At 35.2% G+C, this 22,649-nt stretch overlaps 1 protein-coding gene across 1 annotated transcript in view; it reads left to right on the forward strand.

Moving 5' to 3' along the window:
* Positions 1-22,649, forward strand: part of LOC129225283 (PAS domain-containing protein cky-1-like) — a 183,030-nt gene that overhangs the window by 95,706 nt on the left and 64,675 nt on the right. Inside the window, exon 3 of the mRNA XM_054859869.1 lies at positions 16,533-16,591. Within this exon, the coding sequence (XP_054715844.1) occupies positions 16,533-16,591 (59 nt within the window). The remainder of the gene's footprint in view (positions 1-16,532; positions 16,592-22,649) is intronic.

Here is a 22,649-nt window from a genome sequence, read left to right on the forward strand (position 1 = left end):
GAAAGTTCTTCCCAAACGCTCCGCAGAATGTTATACAGTGTTTCACCTTCCGTGACAGGGAGGTCGTGAAGAGTGTGACTCGCTGGATCACGCGACAGCCCCCCGATCGCTATGAATGAACGAGGTGTGAGCTTTTAAAAATTTTATCGCCATGTGAATGGCACGATTATTCGTGAGACGACTTTCACGCGTCTGTCCATCGTGATCGGAAGCTTCCTCAGGTGGCACGCGAACGACTGACGATATAGATTTTAACAACTGTTGCGTCTGTCCACTGGGGATGACGACTGTCAGAGCTTTATGCCAAAATTCGATTTTATAATTTCCTGATCACCTGATGAATTTTACCCTTTCTGGAAAGGAGAAGCAGATGTCTGCTCAGGGCAAGGACGGATCCAGAAATTTTTCAAGGGAGGGGCGATTTATTTTTATTACTTACTTTTCACTTGGTATACTGATTTAAAAATAAGGATCACAAAGGTTTTGAACTTTCTTTCGAAACAATTCCGGGATAAGGTCATTAACCCAGACCTCTCTTCAACCAACATGAACGGAAATTCTCAATTTGCTCAATGGTACTCCAAATTTCACCAAATGGTGATCATTTTGCGGAATGGAACTCCAAATTTCGGCAAATGATGACTTACAGAGATAATGCAGAGAATTTTATTCAACTTGTGAAAATACTCCTTAAAGGGCCTTTGAGGAATGAACTGTATTTTGGAGGAGTGACATTTACGGAAGACCGTAACAATGATCAATTACATTAAAAAAAAAAAAAAAACACATGACTTTTGGACGAGGAAGGAGAAGAAGAGATAGGTACAATTTTGATTTTTAACATTTAGAATATTTGACAATTTTTATTTTAAAAAAAACAAACTTTTCTAATATTAAAGTTTTGAAAAGCCTTCATTATTTTCCACGTTGCTAAATTTTTATTTAAAATAAAAAGTGGGAAAATAAGCTCAGCTAATTTTTTATGCATGTTTCTGATTTTCAGTGCACGAAATACGCTTGTGAAAAATATCTCAAGCTGTAAAAATTGATAGTAATCTGTATAGAGATATAAGTATGGGAATAGAGGTGAAATCTAGCTAGCATAGATAAAAATTAGGCAAATTAACATAAAAGCAAAGCGATAAAAAAACTTAAACTATACATAGAGGAAAATAAAAAGATGATTGTATTAAATGTTTTAATAAATAATTGCACAAGGAAGTTTGATAGATATGCAGGTAGAAAAATAACACAAATAGCTAGATGAGAAAATTAAATAAATGCCTTTGTACATATAAAAAGTAAAATAAGATGCAACAACGTTAACATTCAAAAGCTATCTATTTTGCATTGAAAAAGTGGTTTCTTGTAACCTCGAAACACATGTCTGCAGTAAGCTGCAAATTTGTTCTATTTGACATTGCGATTTCTTGTTTTAGCTAGATGAGTATTGCGCTTGGAATTATCAGATAAAACCGCATGGAAATATCAGATAAAATTGTCTCTTTTATGCTTTTCAAATGAGAGTAAAAAACTTCATTTCGAACATGTCTTCCACAGCTAAATTATTGCGTTCAAATGTGGTTATTAGAAATAAAAAAAAAAGAGGAAAAATTGTCTTTTTCATGCATTGCAAATGAGAGTAAAAAACTTCATTTGAACAAATCTTCTACAGCAAAATTATTGCTTCAAAATGTGATTATTAGAATTAAAAAAAAAGAAATGAAATCCGAAAAGAATTTCTTCAGAAAATCTAATAGCCACTATCTCGATGTAACGGCGCGAAAAACTCTAGCTCGTTTTCTGCTCGGAATGCTTTGCACCTTTCTCTATCCGAGGGCCGGGTCGGTTAATGGGTTAATACGACCACGAGACAAAGAATTCCGACTGGGCTGGTCTCAATCCTCCGCCCACGCAGACCGGACTCGGTCAAGGTCCCCGCAGGCTAGATCCGGAATAGAGAAAAAATGATTATAAAAAAAAAGCGAGGAATAATTATACCGAAACATTCCGGTTAGAGCCAAGAGTTTTTCCCTATACTCTTACTTAGTTGCGAAATCGATGAGGTCTTGCTTAGAACCCGTTCGACTGTTGTGTTGTTTATTTTTTTTTTACACACACATTAATGCCGTTTTCTCCCTTCTTTGAGTTACATACCATCTCTTCAAAAGTTGCATAGAATCTGGTACTTTCAATAAGAGCTCTGGAACGAATAAATAACTGTTCAATGCAAGAAGAACTTCCATATTGCAATCATTTAATCTTGAAAAAATCGTGAAAGAACCATTAGATCCCAGAGAATGTAGTGTATTTCAACCATTTAGGCTCTCGAAAAATCCACGTATTGTAGCCATTTTTATTCCTACTCGTTTTTGTCTTCATTAATTGTGCAAAAGTTACTAGGTTTATTTCTTGGATAGCTGTTTCTTATTGTACTTTGAAATCTCAACAGCTTTTTCAGAGTTGTTTGATTCACAATCTATCGAAGTTTAGATTGACTTTCGTATCAACTAGTCACTAGCGTTTTCTGAGAAAGGTACAACATGTTTTCTTTTTCCATACTTTTGGATGTAACGCATTTGCCACTCTTGCAAAATTTTGCAGATTAGGTTCGTTACAAAATCGCGTTTTAAAGTTAGGATTTTTTAAATTTTATTTATTTATTTTTTTTAAAAATGAAATTGATCACTATTATGATGTTTACTCTCTTCCACCAAAATAAAATTCTCTCTTCGAAAAGTATCAAGGAGTATTTTCACGCCTTCAAACAACCCTAGCTACATCTCAGCATGTAAGGAAGGACAGCTATGCCTTCCCCTCTCTCAGAGTGTAAATTCCGACTGCTCTTGTGACATGTCCTTCGTTCCAGCATAAGATTTCCAACACACGACACGGTTAGTGGAATCAACTTTTCGAAAAGTGGCCTATTAACTGGCGTTTTTTCGTTGTCTTCGCACGACGCAAACTCTGTTGAATCTACTTTTCTTCTAATAAACCGAATTTGTTCAAGCTCCTGCGTTATAAGGCTGTTAAAATTAAACCGAGTTGACTCTCACCTATAGTTTACTCATGTGTAGAGCAAACGCTTGGCAATCTAAAGTTGATTGCACTCATCAGGATGAGAATGGTTGCGGCACATGTCCCTGGTGCCCGTTACACCAAGCACAGTTGACTGTCGTGTGAAAGATGACAAGCGATCAGGGGCGTCACGGGAAGTCAATGCGACCTTCCAAAAATTTCCTTGTTCGGCAAATTTTGTCAGACGATTTGGCAAAATTGTCATCATTCGTCAAAATTTGGCGTTCTATTTGGCAAGTTGAGATTTTCCGCCCTCCCAAAAATTTAGGTTTCGGGCGTTAAAAAATTAAGTTAACTCCTGCAAGTGATTCCTTCACTTGCACTGCTTACAATTCCTAATAACAGACCGTTCTAAAGTTGAGATTCAATTAAGTTGCCTCGTGTGAAGAAGGCCTAAGATGCTGTCCACAAATGATGTCACGCTTTGAAAGGAAAGGGGGGGGGGCGTGAAATTGTGACAGTTTGTTGAAAGGGATAGCGGAGATATAACAAGAAATGTGGCATTATTGGAGTATATTAAGGAAAAATGTGTGACATGTGACAATGGGGCGATGGAGGCGTAAAATCAATTGTGACACTTTGTCACAAAAGGGGGGTGAAACAAAGTGTGACATTTATGAACAGCTCCTAAGTCTATTGCATTTTGTGCCAAATGAAAAAACGCCTCCAAAGAAATGTCAAAGTCCTCTTTTTAGGGACACAATCACTTTGTCCGGGTGATGTCCCTGCAGTACATACGACAGGAGAAAGGGTAGTTGATTGGAAACAATTTCTGTCACAGAAATAAGTCCAGGAAATGCACGGAATTTTTCCCACGCCTGTATATCTCCAGCCAGCGGCGCATATGCCGTCTTTTTTTCAATGTCCGTGGTTTATTGTCGCTTATTTACCGGCTCCAAACGACTTGTCGGTCCTCCTTTCTGACGGCCGTTATCGTCCAAGTGGTTTTGTTTTTCCCTCTCGCGTTTACTTTTACGGCATTTGGTTCGTTTATTTCGCCCTCTGCGGAGCTGAAGACGTCGTAAATTCTTCGGCAGAATTGGGACCGCGAAGAATGGGAGTACCGTTTTGTTGTGAATTATTGGAAAAAAAATGACCGAGGAATGTCGAGTGAACGTGGTTCTCGAATTCACACGGTGACACAGAGGAAGTGGAATGAGTGTTGCTGAGAGCAGTTTTGAGAATGATAGGTAAAAGTGGATGCCGCCACCTGTATATGAAAGGATATCTCGATGCTGTTAGAAAAAATAAATATGAAAGGAAATAACGTCACTTTTTTTCTCCGGAGATGGCTTAAAACATTATGTTGGGAGTTGTCCATAAATGTCAAACTTTTTTCAAAAACACTTTTTCTGCACCACCAGTGTTGTGTGTGACAATCAGGGTGACAGTTTTGAGAATCATAGTTAGAAGTGGATGCCGCCACTTGCATGAAAGGATATCTCGATGCTGTTAAATAAAAGTAAATATGAAATCTGCAAAAAAAATCACTTTTTCCGAGGAAGATAGTCAAAAAAATTATGATATGGGCTGTCCATTACTGTTGTCATTTTTTTTTTTCGATATTTCAACTCCATTCCCCCTTTTGTCACAATGTATCCATCCCACTTCACCTCACCTCCTTTTTTCCTCTTGTCAGATATTTTTCTATTTTTCATAAACGTACTTTCATTTTAAAGAACATGTGATGTCACACTTCTTGTCACCCCTCCCCCTCCCTCCCTTCCCAAGTTGTCACACTTTCGCGAAGCCCTCTCTCTCTCTCTATAAGTGACATCATTTTCGAACGACCCCTTAGACTTGATAAACTTTTCGGTTTTAAACTCGTTAGGCTGTTGATTCGTCAAAAACATACTGTTAGAACATTTTTTCCCTTTACAGTTTCTCTGTTTGTTCAAATGCATTTAAAGAAATTATATGGAATTTAACTGACCTTCTTAGTAACAGACAATGTTAGGGATCAAAATATAAAAATAAAGGTGAGCAAAAAGATGTGTAGATGAATAAGAATATGAATAAAATAAAATAGATAGATACATGCAAAAACAAAACGTTGAGAAAACATAATACGTAAGCAGTAATAGAAAACAAGACATGAAATAGTAAACAAAAATTGTAAACCATTCTAAAATATAACAAAAGATATTCCTCAAAAAGAAACTATTGTTAAAGTAAATTGTAAAGCTATCTCGATTGTGTTGTTGTTGTTATTGTTGACGTGTTTATGTCATAACTGGTTCCAAATTGAATAAATAAATAAACAAATAAATAAAACAAAATAAATAAATGAACAAACCTAAAAAAATAAATAATAATAATTAATTTATAAATGAAAAGGCTGATGAAATAGAGCCAAAGACATGAAGTACCACCCAAATCTAAGGAAAAATTCATAGGAAGCCAACTTATATATAAACGAGAGAGATAGAGAGAAATCTACATAGGTCGGTAGGAAAATGAAGAAAAATAGTGTCACATACAAACAAAATATTGACTGTACAGTAAACATAGATATAGATCGATAAAAGATAGAACGATGGATAGATTGCATTAGCGAAATTCGAAAATAAGTTTGTAGAATGAAATAAGTATATAACTCTTAAATATATAAATATATAAATAATATATATATATATATATATATATATATATATATATATATATATATATATATATATATATATAATATAATATAATATAATATAATAAGTATATAAATAAGTAGAATGAAATAAGTATGTAAATATGAAATAAGTAAAATTATTTTATTCATATTCAGGTATAAAAAAAAGAAAACAATTACAAAGACAGAAGTAAAACGAATTGAGAAAATAAATAAATAAACAGAAACACGTATGACATTGACATAGCTAATACAGAAAATGAAACTACATATAAAACCAAGTAAATAAATTAATGTTAGTAAAAAAGTACATATATCTATACGCCGCGAGTGAAAAATAATAGAACTTCTTAGAAACCGATATCAAAAAGAGCCTAAAATGATTTCAGAGGTGAAAACTTCAAAGATTTTATTGAAACATGCAGGGAGGTGGGATAAATTGTCTTCATTAATATTTTTGTTAAATTTATTACTCCTGACTTGCTTCTTTGGCAAAATCCAAATCCTCATTTTGTGAAAAATTTCATGTCCTAATCCACGGACTCAATCTTCTCTTTTTATTTACTTTGAAAACAGATGTCTCCCTCTCCAGCGTACCATCTTGACAACCGTCCTTTGTTTTGCGCAACGCATCTCCCATTCCCTCTTCCTGATTTTCTCCTCAAAAACAACGAGTTTTCTGACCCGAAAAGCCTTTCTCTGGCTCTCGGCCCGCCCGCCAAACGGGTCTGAATCTCGTCTGCAGCCTTGATCCCGGCAGCTGACCTCCCCTCCCAGCCATCACTCATGTGGTCATCTCGTTGACACCTCCAGATGGCTGACCGCTCCAAATCCAGAGATTCAAACAAAAGAGTTAAGGAGCAGTGTCCCTAGTCCAGCGTCACGAAAAGGCTTCAGTTCAGCACGCCTCTCGTATTAACCAAAAGCAATTACCACCTTTTATTATGATAAGATTCGCACCATCCACTAATACATTTAAATAAACGCATGGCAAATAATTATCAATCGTCGCTATAATTTCTGAGTTTCGTGCAGGCCATTCATTTAAAAGTTTTTCGAGGTGGGAGGAAGCGGGGCAAAGGATTGTTAATTGCATATTGAGCCCCCCTCCCCCACCTCTCTTAGGAAAAACATCTGAAATATTAATTTACCAGCCGAACTTAGTTTCTTATTCAATTTCGCAGCTGCATTAAAAAGTTAAGTTGAAGGTTGCAAAAACGTGTGCGCTACTAACCAAATCATATCCAAGTTTTGAAATTTTCTTTATCGATTTGTTTGCATTTAACTGCTGGCATTCGAAAATGAGTAATATGCTCAAACTTTGTGGTACATACCCTAAGAGAACTGTATAAGTCAAGTTTTAGTGGGTGAGCAAATATCAAAACGGTATATTTTTTTTAAATATGTGACACAACACCAGAGTTAAAGTTTTACCAGAATGTTTTTCTGCAAAACTTCTGCTAGAACAAAGCGTAGAGATCATCTGTGTATCTATGTTATATCATGGTTGGAGTTACCATTGTTTATGACTCTCAGGACTTCAAGGTTGTGTATAACAAACATTCAATCACAATTGATTTAATATTAAAAAGAAAGGGGGGAGGGTGTACGCCCACTTCCTGACCACACTGTGCGTTAAAAGATGCTGTACTTGAAAGTATCATCATTGCAGTCTTACATTGCTCTCGTAGTGTACATCCTGTATGTACTAATCTCCATTTACGTCGGCTGAGGTCTTCTGCTGTCTCATTGTTGTTGATGGTGTGTCTTACAATTATGGTAAAGAGAGGTGCCTCATAGTCATAGGTTCATTTGGACTTCAAAGACAAAACACAGTACAGATGGCTACACCAACTACTAACAGTCAATTTTTTATGATCCAGAAGCGATTGCAATGTTACAATGTTACCCCAGGGTACCTACCAATTATTGGTTTACCAATTTATTGGGGACCTGAGGACAATTCTGCCATTTGTCTCTATTGCAAACAGATGAACAATATACATGTCAATAAAGGAGAGAGTGCCCGTGCTCCAGTACCCTCAGAACTACTGATTTCTTATGGACTTTTGAGAACTTTGTGCCAGGACTGATTTTACGTGCACCACGCACCAGTCACCATTCTGATGTCTTTCTTCTGGTATATCTTAGCAAAGCTTTAGGCAATTCCTTCTGCCAAGGTAATGACGTGTCAAGGTGATGGCGGCTCCTGTTGCTTCTTCTTAGTCTCAAGCGCCATGCGGATCAAGAATTTTGAGCACTTTTCGTGAATCTTTAGGTTACCCCCATACTGGACATCGTAAAGCAAAGCATCTGCTGAACTCTTGAAAACTTTAAGAAATTCGATTAAAAAGATAAATCACAGGTCATGGGAACACGATTCGTATTCAAAGTAAGGAAAAGAGCGCTCTTTCAATTTTTCAGTGAAAACAAACTGCGCAACGAGCCTATGATTCATGAAGGGCAATATCTATTAATAAACTTCGTCAGAGCGAAAGCTCTATGACAAATGATCCCCGAAGAAGCGTTTGACGCTAAATGTTTTGAAAATGGAGGAGGATACGCTGGATTCAAGCGGAGTGACAAGTCGCTCACCCCAACGACAAACAGACGAGAACAAATGGAACGACCGGTCAGTGAACATCAATAAGGAGGAAACAAGAACTTCTTGTGCGTCTGTCTGTATTAACTGCTGGCAAAACTCATACAGTGGTTGAAAAATGACCAATCGTTATTCGCAGATTTCGAAAAATGTCTCTCTGAGGTGCTCAACTGGGACTCCCGCTGGTGGAGAGGTGAATGGAATGTTGGCTTTTACGAGCTGGTGATTTATTTAGGATTATTTATCTTTTAAAAAGGCTTTCGTGATGGCCTTAGTTCATGTATTCCGTGCTTAATTCTGGAAAGGGTCATTAACTTAGCACTTAAGAGTAGCACCTTTAAGATGTTTGAATTAAGACTTCTTCGTGGAAAGTTGGCGTAGTCAGAAATCATGCACTTAATTTGACTGTCCTACATTTTTAATTTTCATTTCAGTTTTGAAGCTTGTAGAGTAGATTGTTTTTTTCTTATCTTAAGAAATTATTTTTCGAAACAGAATAGTGTTGATAATGTCTTCTGGCGGGAAATAATGGGAAAGCTAAGAGTTATAGTTCAGTTAGAATGGCAATAAAGGTTTATGGATTCCACTGGAACAGACCTGCTTAATATTTTTCTTTTCCTCTTTTCTTTTTTTTTTAAAAAATCTCGTCGTCATCCGTGGTGATATAGTATCACGTTCATTGTATTGGTATTGCTTGAAATATTTTTTTCTAAATGCATCTTAGTAAGTCTTTGCATTTCACGTTGATTGTAAAAGGGTGACAAAAGTTGGAAAGCAAAGTTCTAATCACCATCAATTTGGGCAATTTGCATAAGAAAGGAGCAAGTGCCTTTGAAACAATATTATTTGATACTTCTAAGTTTAGTGTCACCACTTGTGGCAACAAAATTACATCTCTTATTTGCTTTCTTTCGATTTTCTTCTTCTTCAGAAGATCAAGGTTGTCACTCCACGGATGAAATTTTAAGACCCTGAGATCTGCCATTATCAGCACCTTGTGAGAGGTTTTCCTCTTTTCCTGCTACTCTCAACTCATGCAAATGTTAGCCTTTGAACTGGGTTTGAGTAGGCACATCTAAAAATGCCTCCAAACTGTCTGATACGATAACACTTGAGAGTTCGGGCAATTTTTTAGGTTGTTTGTATTTTCTATAGATTTCATGGTTACACAAAATTCTCTCTCCATCTATCGTTTTCTAAGTGGATTTATGTCAAATATTTAGATTAACAGACAGTTTTTTTCTGTCGGAAAGTCCAGATCTCAACAAGCCCTTTCAATCATGAATAATAAACATCTACTGTTCAATAGTGTAGTCCTGGGAAAATAGGCCGACGCTTTCAAGAAGTATACTCAAATCTCACAAAATTTTTGTCGTATTTGGCGAAACGGCTTCGTGAGAAATGTTCTGATTTGACTTTTCGTCAAACTGATGAAAGTATTTCGTGATATTTAAACATGAGTCTCTGACCCAGAGAGTACACTGTTAAAAAATAAGGAAGATTTTCTGGTAATTGTTACTGTAAAATGGCGGGCTTACAGCATCGCTGATTTTTACGCTAATTTATACCGGAGAAATAAGCGATCCCAGCGCCAATTGGTTGCTGTGGCCTACCGAGTTCAATTTTACACTAACATTTAATTTTTACGGTAATAGTTCCTGGCAACATGGATGCCCGTAACAATTACCGTAAATTTTCCAGAAAATTTTTAACAATGTAAAGAATCGTCGTAAAGAACGAAATTTGTCTACGATTGAAGAATCCTCGAAAATGAGCGATATATTTCTGAGAGTGTGCAGGGTAAAGTTAATCGGTTAATCTTTTCAAAATCGTTGAAGTTCATTGCAGAATTTTAAAAAGAAATACGTAAAAAAAAAAAAAAATAAGGCTGAATTTTCGATGAATTCTGACATTTAACAAAAAAATCAAGATTGTGTGATTATTTTTGTATCTGATTTTGAATGAAATTAAAAAGTATGTGACTGGTCTAATCAATCTAGAAATCTACACAGCTTCAATTACATATGTCAGGCTGTGATGAAGTGATAAGCAATCTGCTTATGTGTTTAAAAACCAGAAAGAACAAATTAGGACCGCCACCAACAGATACGATTAAAAATTGTACGTCGATGTTTTATGTTATAATGAGTGATGTCCTGTATATCCGTATCCGCGGATATCCGAGGGAAAATAAAGATCTGTATCCGTATCCGTTACGTTTGACGGATCTTAAACGGATCTTTTCTATTCTAAAAATGCTTAAGTATTTGAATAAAAAGACTCTTAAATTCCGTTTAAATTAGTTTTTATTCCCTATTTAAATTATAAGGTATCATTTCCGAAGCCAATTTGGACCCCCCCCCCCGTCGCAAAAAGGAAGGGTTAATAAGTTTTAAAAGTGTGTATCTGTGTGTCTATTTGTGGTGTGTCTATCGAAGCTCCTAAACAGATGAACCGATTTTGATAGTTTCTTTTTCATTCAAAAGGTGACTTGATCGAAAGTGTTCTTAGCTTGACCTCGTTTTTGTAGAATTTTAATCACCGGAGATATTAGTTAAAGCCGACTTAACGTTTTTCACAATTATGGTAGTAAAAAATTACCCGTACGTTAAAAATATTGGCCCTAATTGAAAGAAGGAAGTTTTCTACTTTTGACATTTGTTTGGAACTTCCAAATTATATACAGTATCTTGTTAAGTAAATTATAAATGCAATTCTAAGCCTTTATACGCGTGATTATTAGCGATTTCATAGTCGGAAGGTAAGGAGAAAAATCTCAATGATTTAAAATTTCTATCTGCTGTCAGTTCATACTTGTTAATAATGTGTGTTCTGACCAATGAAATTCATCTTAATATAAGGTCGGCCCTCTGGGACATGTTTTTTTTTTCTTTTAATTTAATATTAGTTTTTGTTATTGATTTGGGGTTTGTGTTATTCTTCATTTTGGTTTTTCTCGGCATCCTTCAAAAAAGTGAGACTAAGTTCTCTTTTTACTGTTTATAAAGGTGTTCTCGGCTCTGTTATTCCGTCGGTCGGAGTAAGCTGGGTGGAATGGATAAGCTCTGCATTTATGCTGAAGTAAAATGTGAAAAATTATTTCTAGCATGTCCAGTAGCAGTTTACACTCTTGCTCCCATATACCATCTACCATGCAAACTAGAAATAATTTTTCATACTATATTTACGCATTAATGTAGCACTGACCCATTCCTTGCAACTCTCCCTCAATTTTAACGGAGATTTCTTTAAAGAGTAAATCATAGTCTTGATTATATTTTCGCCGTAGATGACATTTTTTGAGGAAACAGTGCCATTACCCTGACAGGAATACCTTCCGTAACAAATTTTACACTTGGATAGTTGAATTGGGTAAAAATAAAATTTGTGAGGTCCGTATCCGTGTCCGCGAATCTACTTTTTTAACGATCCGGCACATCACTAGTTATTATATTGAATGCATTGAATGGTATAACTATCAGCTGGAGCTTTTGAAGGTTTTGGAGGACTTTGAAAATGGTCGCTTCTTTCATTTTGCCCGGTATTAACCGCAATTATAAGACTTTTTTTTTTCTTTGGAGTGGGAAGGGGGTTGCTGTTATTACTGACTCCTGTGCTGTATCAAACAATATGCATAAGCATTTTTTCTCTCTCTCTTTCTTGTATTTTAATAAGCTATGAAGTACTTTAAAAAATAAATAAATAAATCTTTTTTTTACATATGGATACAACAGCAACCAATTCCTATTACTTATCAAAGAAAATTTAGAAAAATGTCCATTCTGCTTTTTCTACTCCCTTGTACCTTACCGCTGCTATAATGGACATTTTTCTTCGTACGTTTGGGTATCACTACAACCGGTTCCTAACTACATAAGATATTGCTCTGAAGATTAGGTTCGTGTGTTTTCATGGTTCTTCATCTCTATCTAAAAAGAGGCTCTTCTTGCCCCCCAAGCTTAGGAATTTGATGGCAACAGACCCCCGACCGGCGCGTGTGAAAGGGATGACCAAAACCCACCGAGGTCCGGGAGTGATAAAGTGTCTGCAGTTGCCGCGTAGGAAGCCATTAAAGTCCACTAACAGTTTTCTCGGCCATGGGTGGTCCGCAGATAACCCCCCTGAGAAAAAGAATCCCGCTGCCTTTTTGTGGAAGGGAGCGACAGATAAGGTTGCATAATGTTCGCACAGATATGCGCAGGGAATACGTAACAGGTGGGCGACTTGTTTTGTTTGCGTCGTTAGGGTCACTTTGGCGGTAGTAATGTCAAATCGGAGCGTAACGTTTGTTTTTTATGGACTGATTGACAGGAATATAAATGAACCGGCTCTATGCCAGACCGCCCGCTGAGTCCCAGTCGCCAGAAGGAGTTGAAAATTGATTTTTTACGCTTCGTGCTTGAAAGTATTTTTAAAATTGGAGCTGGAAGTTTAGTGTGCAACTTAGAAATAAGTACCATTTTTAGTACAGTGAAATCTGTAAGTTTACCACTCGCGGTGCACTACTTTAGCGGACAACTTTAACAAGTGGTCAACTTATATCGAGGTTGATTTATAGGACTAATTCTGTACCTGGAAAAAAAGAGGGACCACTTTAAAGGTTTTACTGTACTATCAACTATTTCTAGTACCATCAATTTAATGGTTCTAGATCAGTAACAACTTAGAAATAGTACCAATTTAGTGCTGTTCAACTGATGGTTCTAGAAATAGTACCATCAATTGACGCGTTTACTATCAAAACCAGCTCAATCCAATGTTTAATATCTTACAAGTGAGACAAAAAACATTTCATGCTTTGTCCACTTGTAGATTTCCCAAAATGTTTTATTTTTTTAATCATTTGAAATACATTCGGTGTGTGATTTCTTGTTTGTTTTCTTTTTTCCCTTTTACTGTTTAAGTTTCTATTCGAATCCCGATCAAATTCGGGTAGTTTCTCAATTTTGTGCCCTGTGCAATAAAAAAAAAATAAAAAAAATTAAAAAAAAAAACATGATAGAGCAGTTCATCATAATGATGTTACTCACACGTTTTTACAGAGGCGTTATGATAAAAGCATGGATTGAGCTAGTTTTGAAGTAAATGGGCTTTTGGCAGCGGTTTTCGACCTGATTAAAATGGATTTTTTTATAAATCACTCAGTGGCGTGATCGTATTGACAAAAAAAAGCACCAAATCCTAAAAGAAAAAGAAAAAACCACTTGAATTCAAGGAGTGAGCTGGTTTTGAAACTAAAGGCTTCGATTATTTTCATAACGACCTCTCTTACAACGACCAATGTGAAAAGTCCCTAACATTTTCTCTTTTTTTTCCCCATAGATATTTTTACAGCTGCACAATAAAAAAAAAAATAAATAAATAAATAAAAACAAATTGTGTCATGTTACATGAAAAGATGGTGTTGATTTTCCTAGTTACAAATAATGGTACATAATTTTACTATATTTTGGAGCAATAGATGCAATTAAGCACCCAAAATTTGTGTATGTTTCACCACAGTGCAGTTAAATTACTACACCATCTTCTGCAGCTGGCAAACTCACACCATCTTTAGGTGCACTAAAACACTTTTTTCTTTTTTAATACAGTACAGTAACCCTACACCCTCCTCAGTTCCTTTCCGATGTAGCTATCAGAGTCTAGTCCTTCATCTCATAGCTATACTTTCTTAGAGGTTTTCTTTCAAAAAAAAAAAAAAAAAAAAAACCGGCAAGGTGCGCAACATACCTCTTGAAGTAAAATTCAATAATTCGATTTATTGGAACCATTTAAATACGGTGTGATCCAAAAGTCAGGACTGACTTTAAAAATGAATTATTTGAAAACGAATGAAAAAAGATGCAATGCACTGAACGAATCGAAAAGAAGCCAGGTTTTGAGTGGACGCGAAATAAAAATAGTTCTGTTTTCGACCAACAGATGGCGCTATAGCTTTTTATTTCTCCAAAATTATTTTTATACAGTGAATAAAATATGACAACGTATATAAAGTACAAACTGAGAATGGAAAAAGGTTAAAAAAACAGCAAACAGCTGTTTCGGCACTCTAAAATACAAGTGCCATCATCAGTGCATTAAAAACGAAGACAGGTTCACCCGACTAAAACACAGTCGAGGCGAACATTGGAATGAAGACGAGTTGTAAAAGATATGAGAGCAGTACCGGAAACGATGACGTCAAGGTTACGTCAGAACTCCAGAGGACAGTTGCACTCAGGAGAAAACGTCAAGGATAAAAAATAAATCAAGTAACAGACTTCCAAACATTAGGAAAAGGGGGAGTGCTAGACAAATCATGGACGATTAAATTAACATTTTTCCATATGTAATATGACTCCCAAAAATCCAAATCATGAATGGACGAACACTCGTGAATAACTTTGGCGGAAGAAAAAATAAAATAATGACCGCAGGACCAACAATGTTGAGCAATAGAGGAGCGTTTGAGATCCTGTTTTTTGACGTAATTTTCGTGTTCTTTTATCCGGAATTTGAGGGATCGTCGAGTCTGCCCAATGTAGGCCAATTTGCACTGGCAGGAAACACTGTAAATGCCCCATTTGTCAAGGTTGTGAACAGGGTGTTTAAGCTGTGAAAATTTTAATTTATTAACAGGAGAAAAAGTGACGGAAAAATGAAACTTTTTTAAGATTTTGGCAATTTGTAGACTGATTTTAGGAAAAAAGGGTAAGACAACGGAGCTCGAATAGTTCACCGGAGCAAGTGTTTGATTTTTGTTAGTTGAGCTACATAGCTTCTTATAAATGATATCAATAATATCTGATGTGAATCCACGACCCACCGCAATACTTCGTAGGTAATTCAGTTCTGATGAAAGTAAATTGGAATTTGAACAAATGGCTAAAGCACGGTAAATAAAAGATCTAAAAGCAGCCAATTTTTGTTTAGGAGGATGAACGGATAACTTGTGGGGGGGGGGGAGAAACAGCAAAGGGTTTACGGAAAACAGTAGTTGTAAACGTATTGTCATGGCGAATGATGGACACATCAAGAAAAGAAAGATGATTACCAGATTCCAATTCAACCGTAAATTGAATATGTGGGTCAATAGTATTTAGGATGGATAAAAGGTTATCAAGGTCACTGACAGACGAGTCCAAAAGCACAAAAATGTCGTCAACGTACCTGACGTAAAAATCAAATTGTATAATTTTAAATAATTTAAGTTCGAAATAGAGCATAATTTATGCACTAGTACTATATTTTTAACCTTTTTCCATTCTCAATTTGTACTTTATATAGGTTGTCATATTTTATTCATTATGCAGTACAAAGTTTTCGACTACTTTTTATGTATTTTTATACAGTTTAAATAAACGGGCTAGCTCAACTGTCGACAGCATTTCGATGCATATTAGCTTCGACTACCATTACCTGCTGCCGTTGCTCCTTTTTATATCGTTGTTGCTTTGCATGACCCCAGATCAAAAAACCGACAACGCCATCTATTGGTCGCCAACAGAGCTATTTTTGTTTCGTTGTCAGACTAAACCCGGCTCTTTTCCATCCCTTTAGGGCAAACCGCATTTTTTCATCGTTATTCGTTTTCGAATTGTTCATTTTTAAAGTTGGTCCTGACTTTTGGATTACCCGGTATTTTAAATAGGATATGAAAGATTTTTGTGAGAAATTCTGCCCAAATCCTTACAACGTGTAAGTTACTACAATAATAGCTATTATTATTTTTATTATTGTTCCTATTTGTTTTCTTCATTTTAATTGCATTCATTCTATGAAATAATACTTTTCCATTTAGAATTTACACTAAAAACGTTTGAAACTTGGTGCTAAATTGCTAGCTACAGATGATAGTGTATAATTTTGCTATACTTTGGTGCATACGCAAGCATGCAAAAACTTGCATATGTTGCAACAAAATATGGTAAAATTAATGTACTATCCTTTGGAGCCAGCAAAAATTCGCTCCACTTTTGGTGTAACAAATCAAATATACATACATATTTTTATAGTTTTAAAGGTTCTCATACCCTCATAACCGTACAAACATATATTTTAAAGCATTAGATCTTGTTCAGTAATGTTGTACTTCTTCAGAGCTTGTTTTATGTATTATCTGTCCAAGTTTGATTTTCTAAAATGCATTTCCCCCCTCTACTGTAAACTGTTTTAATGCAACTCCCCTCCCCCCAAGACTATTACGTTTAGTTTCAATATTTGTTTTAAAACAAGTGTTTTCTGTTTCAGTGTTTCGGAAACACGAACTACCTCATGAAAATATGCTTCCTCAGTTTGGCTTTTCCAAGGTAAGAGAACCCTTTGATAATACTTTTCCAATCCCTAATGCATATTTAATACATTCCTTATCAATTTGAAAATTTGCAGCGGAGTCTGATTCAATTATTTTTCTGCGTTGCATTACCATCACTAACAGTTTTGTTATTTTGTAACTTTTCTTCCTGTATTCGACCTACATGTTCCCGAATCTTTATATTTGATTTAATCTTGAGTTAAATTTTAACTTCATTACCCACACCTTGATAAACTCATAATATTGGATTTAATGTTGAGTCGCATTTTATTTTGGCTGTCCGCATGCTGATGAATTATGTGACTAAAAAAATATTACCTTCTGCCTACTGCATCTATTTTTCCATGGAAATTTAAGTTCGTTGCTTGAGGCACCTGGGGCCCTTCCCCTTACTGGTGTGCTATATGTTGTTAGTTCCCCGGTTGGGGACATGACTTTAGTTTGACGCAGAAGATGGTTACGTGGGTGTACGAGGAATTTGGCTTCCTCTAACGGGAGTGCCGAAATTGCTAACCTCTTATATAGTTCTTAAAATAGCTCTTAAAAGTACATTCTAATTATAATTTAAAAAATAGTTTAAGATTTTTTAATTTTTTCCTCTCCAACATATTTTAAGTGTTTTATACTCCCCGCCCGTAGGGATTTCAAGGCTATTTGAATAAAAAAGTTATAAAATAAAGTTATTTTGAAATGAAATCACACATTTATAATGAGAGCATCATCTTTATTAATATTACGTGCACCGCTGCTATGTCTGGAACAATTCTTAATTTTTAAAACATGGTAATATAGAAAAGTAAAAAGCTAATATATATATATATATATATATATATATATATATATATATATATATATATATATATATATATATATATATATATATATATATATATATATATATATATATATATATATATAACAGCAAACTATAGGTGTAATACATTTTTATGCTTGACATCGCTATCCATCTGTTAGCATAATGCGGAATAGCCGAAACCAACAAAAATGCACCAGAGCAATGGCGCCCGTTTTTGAACATCACAACTGACTGAAAGTAAGAGTTCTTAATCTGAGTTGACACTAAAGTTCTTAATTTGAGTCGAAGCTAAAGTTCTTTTTAGTGTTTAAAGTTCTCGGTTTTATGGATCCACCACATTTGAAACTAACTAATGGGGTCGTTTCCGAAATTTTAAAAGCATTTTTTTGAAAGAACATGCTTAAAAACATAGGATCTGACCATTTTTTTAAAAAATTTGTTTAAGTTTAATATTCAAAAAAAATATTTTAATCGGTGCGCAGATTCAATTTCATTTTTTACGCTTCTGCACAAAACATCACAAGTGGTGAAATGAAATTCACTGATGTCATTAGCGCAGAGCGCAATATTTAATTCCCTACTTAACTCATATGTAGTGGCAACGATATGGTTGATAGCAAGCGTAGAGTGCAATGTTTAATTCGCTTCTGAATTATTATTACTTGGAAACGCGGAAGACAGCAAGCGTAATCATTCAGCACACTTGTGGAGTAGCGCCAAAGTACATTACTTGTGACGTCATAAAGTCTACGCCTTGTTTGAAAAATCGGACATTTTGAAAATTAATTAAAAATTAAACGTTTTCAAAATGAAAATTTTTCCTCGTTCCATGTTCTTTTCTTTTCTTTCTTTCTTTTTTTTTTTTTTGCTCATTCTATCAACTTCAGTGTCTAAAAGTAATACTTTTAACTGATGGAAACAACCCTATTCCCGTTTCTTTCTTTTTCCAAAAACATAGTTCGCGTGAACAAAAGAACTCGCGTTACATAATATAATAAACTGCTGCAAAAAGTAGACAAAGGTTTCTGTCAAACCATGAACTGGTAATAGTGTTTAATATCAAAAACCTAAAAAATTAAACGAAAATTTATGAAAAAGTACGACTTTTAGAAGTACATAGTCACTTTGGTTCTGCGATTGCAAATACTTTAATTTGCCAGAAACGAATTCAAGTTTATTTATATTATTTATGTTGAGTCTTTCAGAACAACTGCTTCTCCATTTTAGTGCTACTGCAAATAATAGCTATTAGCAATTCGCTAAAACGAGAAAGTGTTTGAAATTTGTATTATCTGTCTGTTACTGAAAAACACTGCTGCTTTAGTTTATATAATGGCACCGCAATTGCAAACAAAACCGGCAAAATAATAACAGAGAAGTATGCATTTTTTGAAAACGAAATTGGAAAAAGCGTAAGAAATGATTGAAAATTACTCAAAAGAATACGAAACATCCACCAAATGCCTCGCATTAATATGTTTTTAAAAACAACATTTCGCGGAATTTGAAAAATGGTAATATTTGTAATTTTTTTCTTTCGCATCACTAATAACTTGTCCTCAAGCGTCGCATAGAAGTCGAGGAAAAATACTGAGAATTTTATTTGTAGACAAAATAAAATTGAAGAAAATTGGCGATGCGAAAGGCCGGCTTTCCTGCAAACAAAAGTTTTTCACAACAGCTATTATAATTCCTGGATCTGGTTCAAAATTCGTAGGGCAATATCATTTATTTATGGAAAAAAACAACTTGATGTTTTTTAGTTGACTCGTTCTTGAGTTAGTTTTATAAGTGTATAGACAGTTTAAACCAGAAAACAACTTTTTTTAAATCAACTTCTTCTTCGTTTGTTAGTTGCGTGGCCAGTTTCTCGTAACTATAAACAAACTTTGTCAAAGCAAGTCGTGATTATGAGGTATACTTTATCCTTTTTTCTTTTTTCGAAATTCGTTTTTTATTTTTTATTTATTTTTTATTTTTAACACAAAAGCCTTAATAGGCTACACTGCACCAATTTCCATTTCAATTCATTTTTTTTTTCATCTTTTTCCCTTCTTAATTTTTATTTATTACTCGCTAATTTCTCAAGTAGAAGTGCAAGTATTACGTACATTTTATGTATTTTGCCAGCAAGTACTTGAAAATATCAATAGCGAACTAATACTTATAGATGCATGAAAATCAACAATACCTGTATATGCTGATCGATACCTGTAGGCTGATCAACAATACCTTGAGCAGTAGATCTGAGGAAATGTTGAGATGTTGCAGTCGCTTCAGATGACAGCTTTTGCAATCTGTAATGAGATCGGATAAGAAAATCAAACATTTATACCAAGAGATAAAGACTGCAGAAGATATTTGGGGGGGGGGGGGAGGTTAATGGCTGGATGACAAAAAGTTTTTGTGGAGCCCTTAACTCAGAAGTATACCAAGTGGATAAAATAATGCTTTTAAAAACGCTTTTAAACTTATGACTTGAAACAGGGGTGTTACTATGGCACAAGTTGCGCCATCAAAATTTGGGAGGGGGGATTTTAATTTTTTTAAAATTTATTTATTTCAATTCATTTATTGATTTATTTTTAAATCGAATTATTTATTTTATTTTATTTCATTATGTTCATATTTTATTTCATTTATTTATTAGTTGCTGTGTGTGTGTGTATTTATTGGTGTAGTACAGAACTTTCTAATAAAATAATTATAATAATTAAAAATAAATAAATAAATAAATAAATATAAAAATAAATAAATAAAAACTAAAAATTAATTTAAAATATTTTTTAAAATAAATCAAATAAGAAAAGAAAGCTAAAAATAAGAAATAAAAAAAGAAAGAGGGTTGAGAAAAATTTGGGAGGGGGGAGGGGTGATTTGCGCCATTGAACTTGGAGGGATGGACACCCCTGACTTGGAAGAAGAAAAACCTCGAAAATTTTCAAAAGTCCAAAACTTACATATCTATGGTGCTTCAGCTTAATTAATGTGTAGAGCATAAACGGCTGGTGCACCAAAAAAATGGGGGGTCGAAAGAAGTGAGAGTGGTTAGGGCGTGGCACTCCTGAAGCTGATTTTGTTTTTACTTCCTTTTACAAACAAGCTGATGTGTACATCACATGACTTCTTTTTACTCCAATATAATGTCATTTTCTCAATACTGGCAGTTTAAATGTGATTCAGTAGTTTACTCTCTAAATATCACCAACAGTGGACAAATTGAAACCAGATGTAATTTTTTTTTAATCGCCAAATTTGTCGCCAAGTTGGCGAAAAAGCTTGGCGACTAAAAGACTGGCGATATATCGCCAAGTGACCGCCAAATTATAACACCACTTGAGTTTACATCGAAATTAACAATGACTTCCTCACAAAAAGGGGCAAAAGACTCCCTTTGGAGCACCCGAATGCAACCAAAAAGGAAGGTGCACAACTAGACCCCACTAGGAGTCTAAGTACCAAATTTCAACTTTCTAGGACATTCCGTTCTTGAGGTATGCGACATACATACACACATACATACGTGCATACGCAAATCTTCACATACATACATACAGACGTCACGAGAAAACTCGATGTAATTAACTCGGGGATCGTCAAAAGGGATATTTCGGGTGTCTGTACGTTCCTACGCATCTATCCACGTGTGGTCGGGTTGAAAAATAAACTCAACATTCATTAGGGGGTGAGCAAAATAGAAATTAAGACCGATTTTTTAGTGAAAATTTTTTCGCGAATGCAATGCTTCCTTTTTTGGAAAAGGAAGTAAAAAGGAAGTATTGTATTCGCGAAAAAATTTTCACTCAAAAATCGGCCTTAATTTCCATTTTTCTCGCCCCCGAATGAATATTGTTTTCTTTTTCCAACCCGACCACATGTGGATGTATTACGTATAGACACCTGAAGAATCTATTTTGACGATCGCCGAGTTAATTACAAAGAGTTTTCTCGTGACTTATGTATGTGTGTATGTATCTCGCATAACTCAAGAACAGTATGTCATAGAAAGTTTAAATTTGGTACATAGACTCCAAGTGGGGTCTAGTTGTTCACCTTCTCTTTTGGTTGCATTCGGATGTACCAAAGGGGATCTTTTACACCTTTTTGGGGTAAAGTCATTGTTAATTTCAATGTAAACTCAAGCGGTGCTATAATTTGGAAAACACTTGGCAATATATTGCCAAGCTTTTGGTCGCCAAATTTTGTCGGCAACTTGGCGACGAATTTAGTGTTTTTTTTTTCAATTTGATTTCAATTTGGCCATATTTAGAGAGTTAACCATTGAATCACATTAAAACTGTCAGTATTGCGAAAATGTATCTGTGTAAAACTTTTCTTTGCTTCGGTTCGCAACAAACTTGGGGTGAAAATATTTAAAGTTTTTCTTTGTTCACTCCGAGGCTTTAAATTGGAGTAAAAGGAAGTCACGTGATGCACACATCAGCTCATTTGTAGGACTCGACCGATGCATCGGCCTGGCCGATGCATCGGCGCCGATGGTTCAACAATTTTGCCATCGGAATCGGCGGCCGATGCTAACTTGCAGGAAACATCGGCCCATCGGCCTTAAAAATATCGAAAAGCCGATGGAATTGGCCGATGTTTTTGAAAAAAAAAGGACCTTTGTTGTTTTGCTTTTTAACACAAAGGAGGTTGAAGGAGTTATTGTTTTCACATAAAATTGTTTATTTAAACTTCAGTTTGAATTTCTATTTTAGTCACCGCTGAAAGAGTTTTTAATACTGCATTCAGGTACCAAACAAGTTAATTATTGCGTTGTTTCTTGCTTCTGGATGTACGTATGTATCTCTCATAAGTCATAACTCAAAAATTGTAAGCTGTAGAAGGCTAAATTTTCTCATGTGGAGTGTGCGTACGTTCTAGTTGTGCACTTCCTTTTTTGTTTTCGATCGGGTGTTCTAAAAAGCATGTTTACTCATTTTTTGTGGCTATTAATTACTTATTTCAAGGCAAAACTAATATAGCGTCTCAGACTGACGATCATTTGGTGATATATTGCCGAATTGGAGACCATGGAAACAGATATGAGATGGCGAAACCGGTTTCGTTTCATTTTGTTAGATTCCCGTTGAACCGATGGTAATTTTTAATTTTTCGATATTTGTAATATGAATCACAGTAATGCAGTCTTTTCTGTATCGCTTCTGCGGAGCTACAAGTTTGGGGCCCGTCAAAATACATTTTGGGGCCCCATTTCTCTATCACAGAAGTTGTA

This window comes from Uloborus diversus, chromosome 6 (genome assembly GCF_026930045.1).
Source record: "Uloborus diversus isolate 005 chromosome 6, Udiv.v.3.1, whole genome shotgun sequence".
NCBI lineage: Eukaryota > Metazoa > Arthropoda > Arachnida > Araneae > Uloboridae > Uloborus > Uloborus diversus.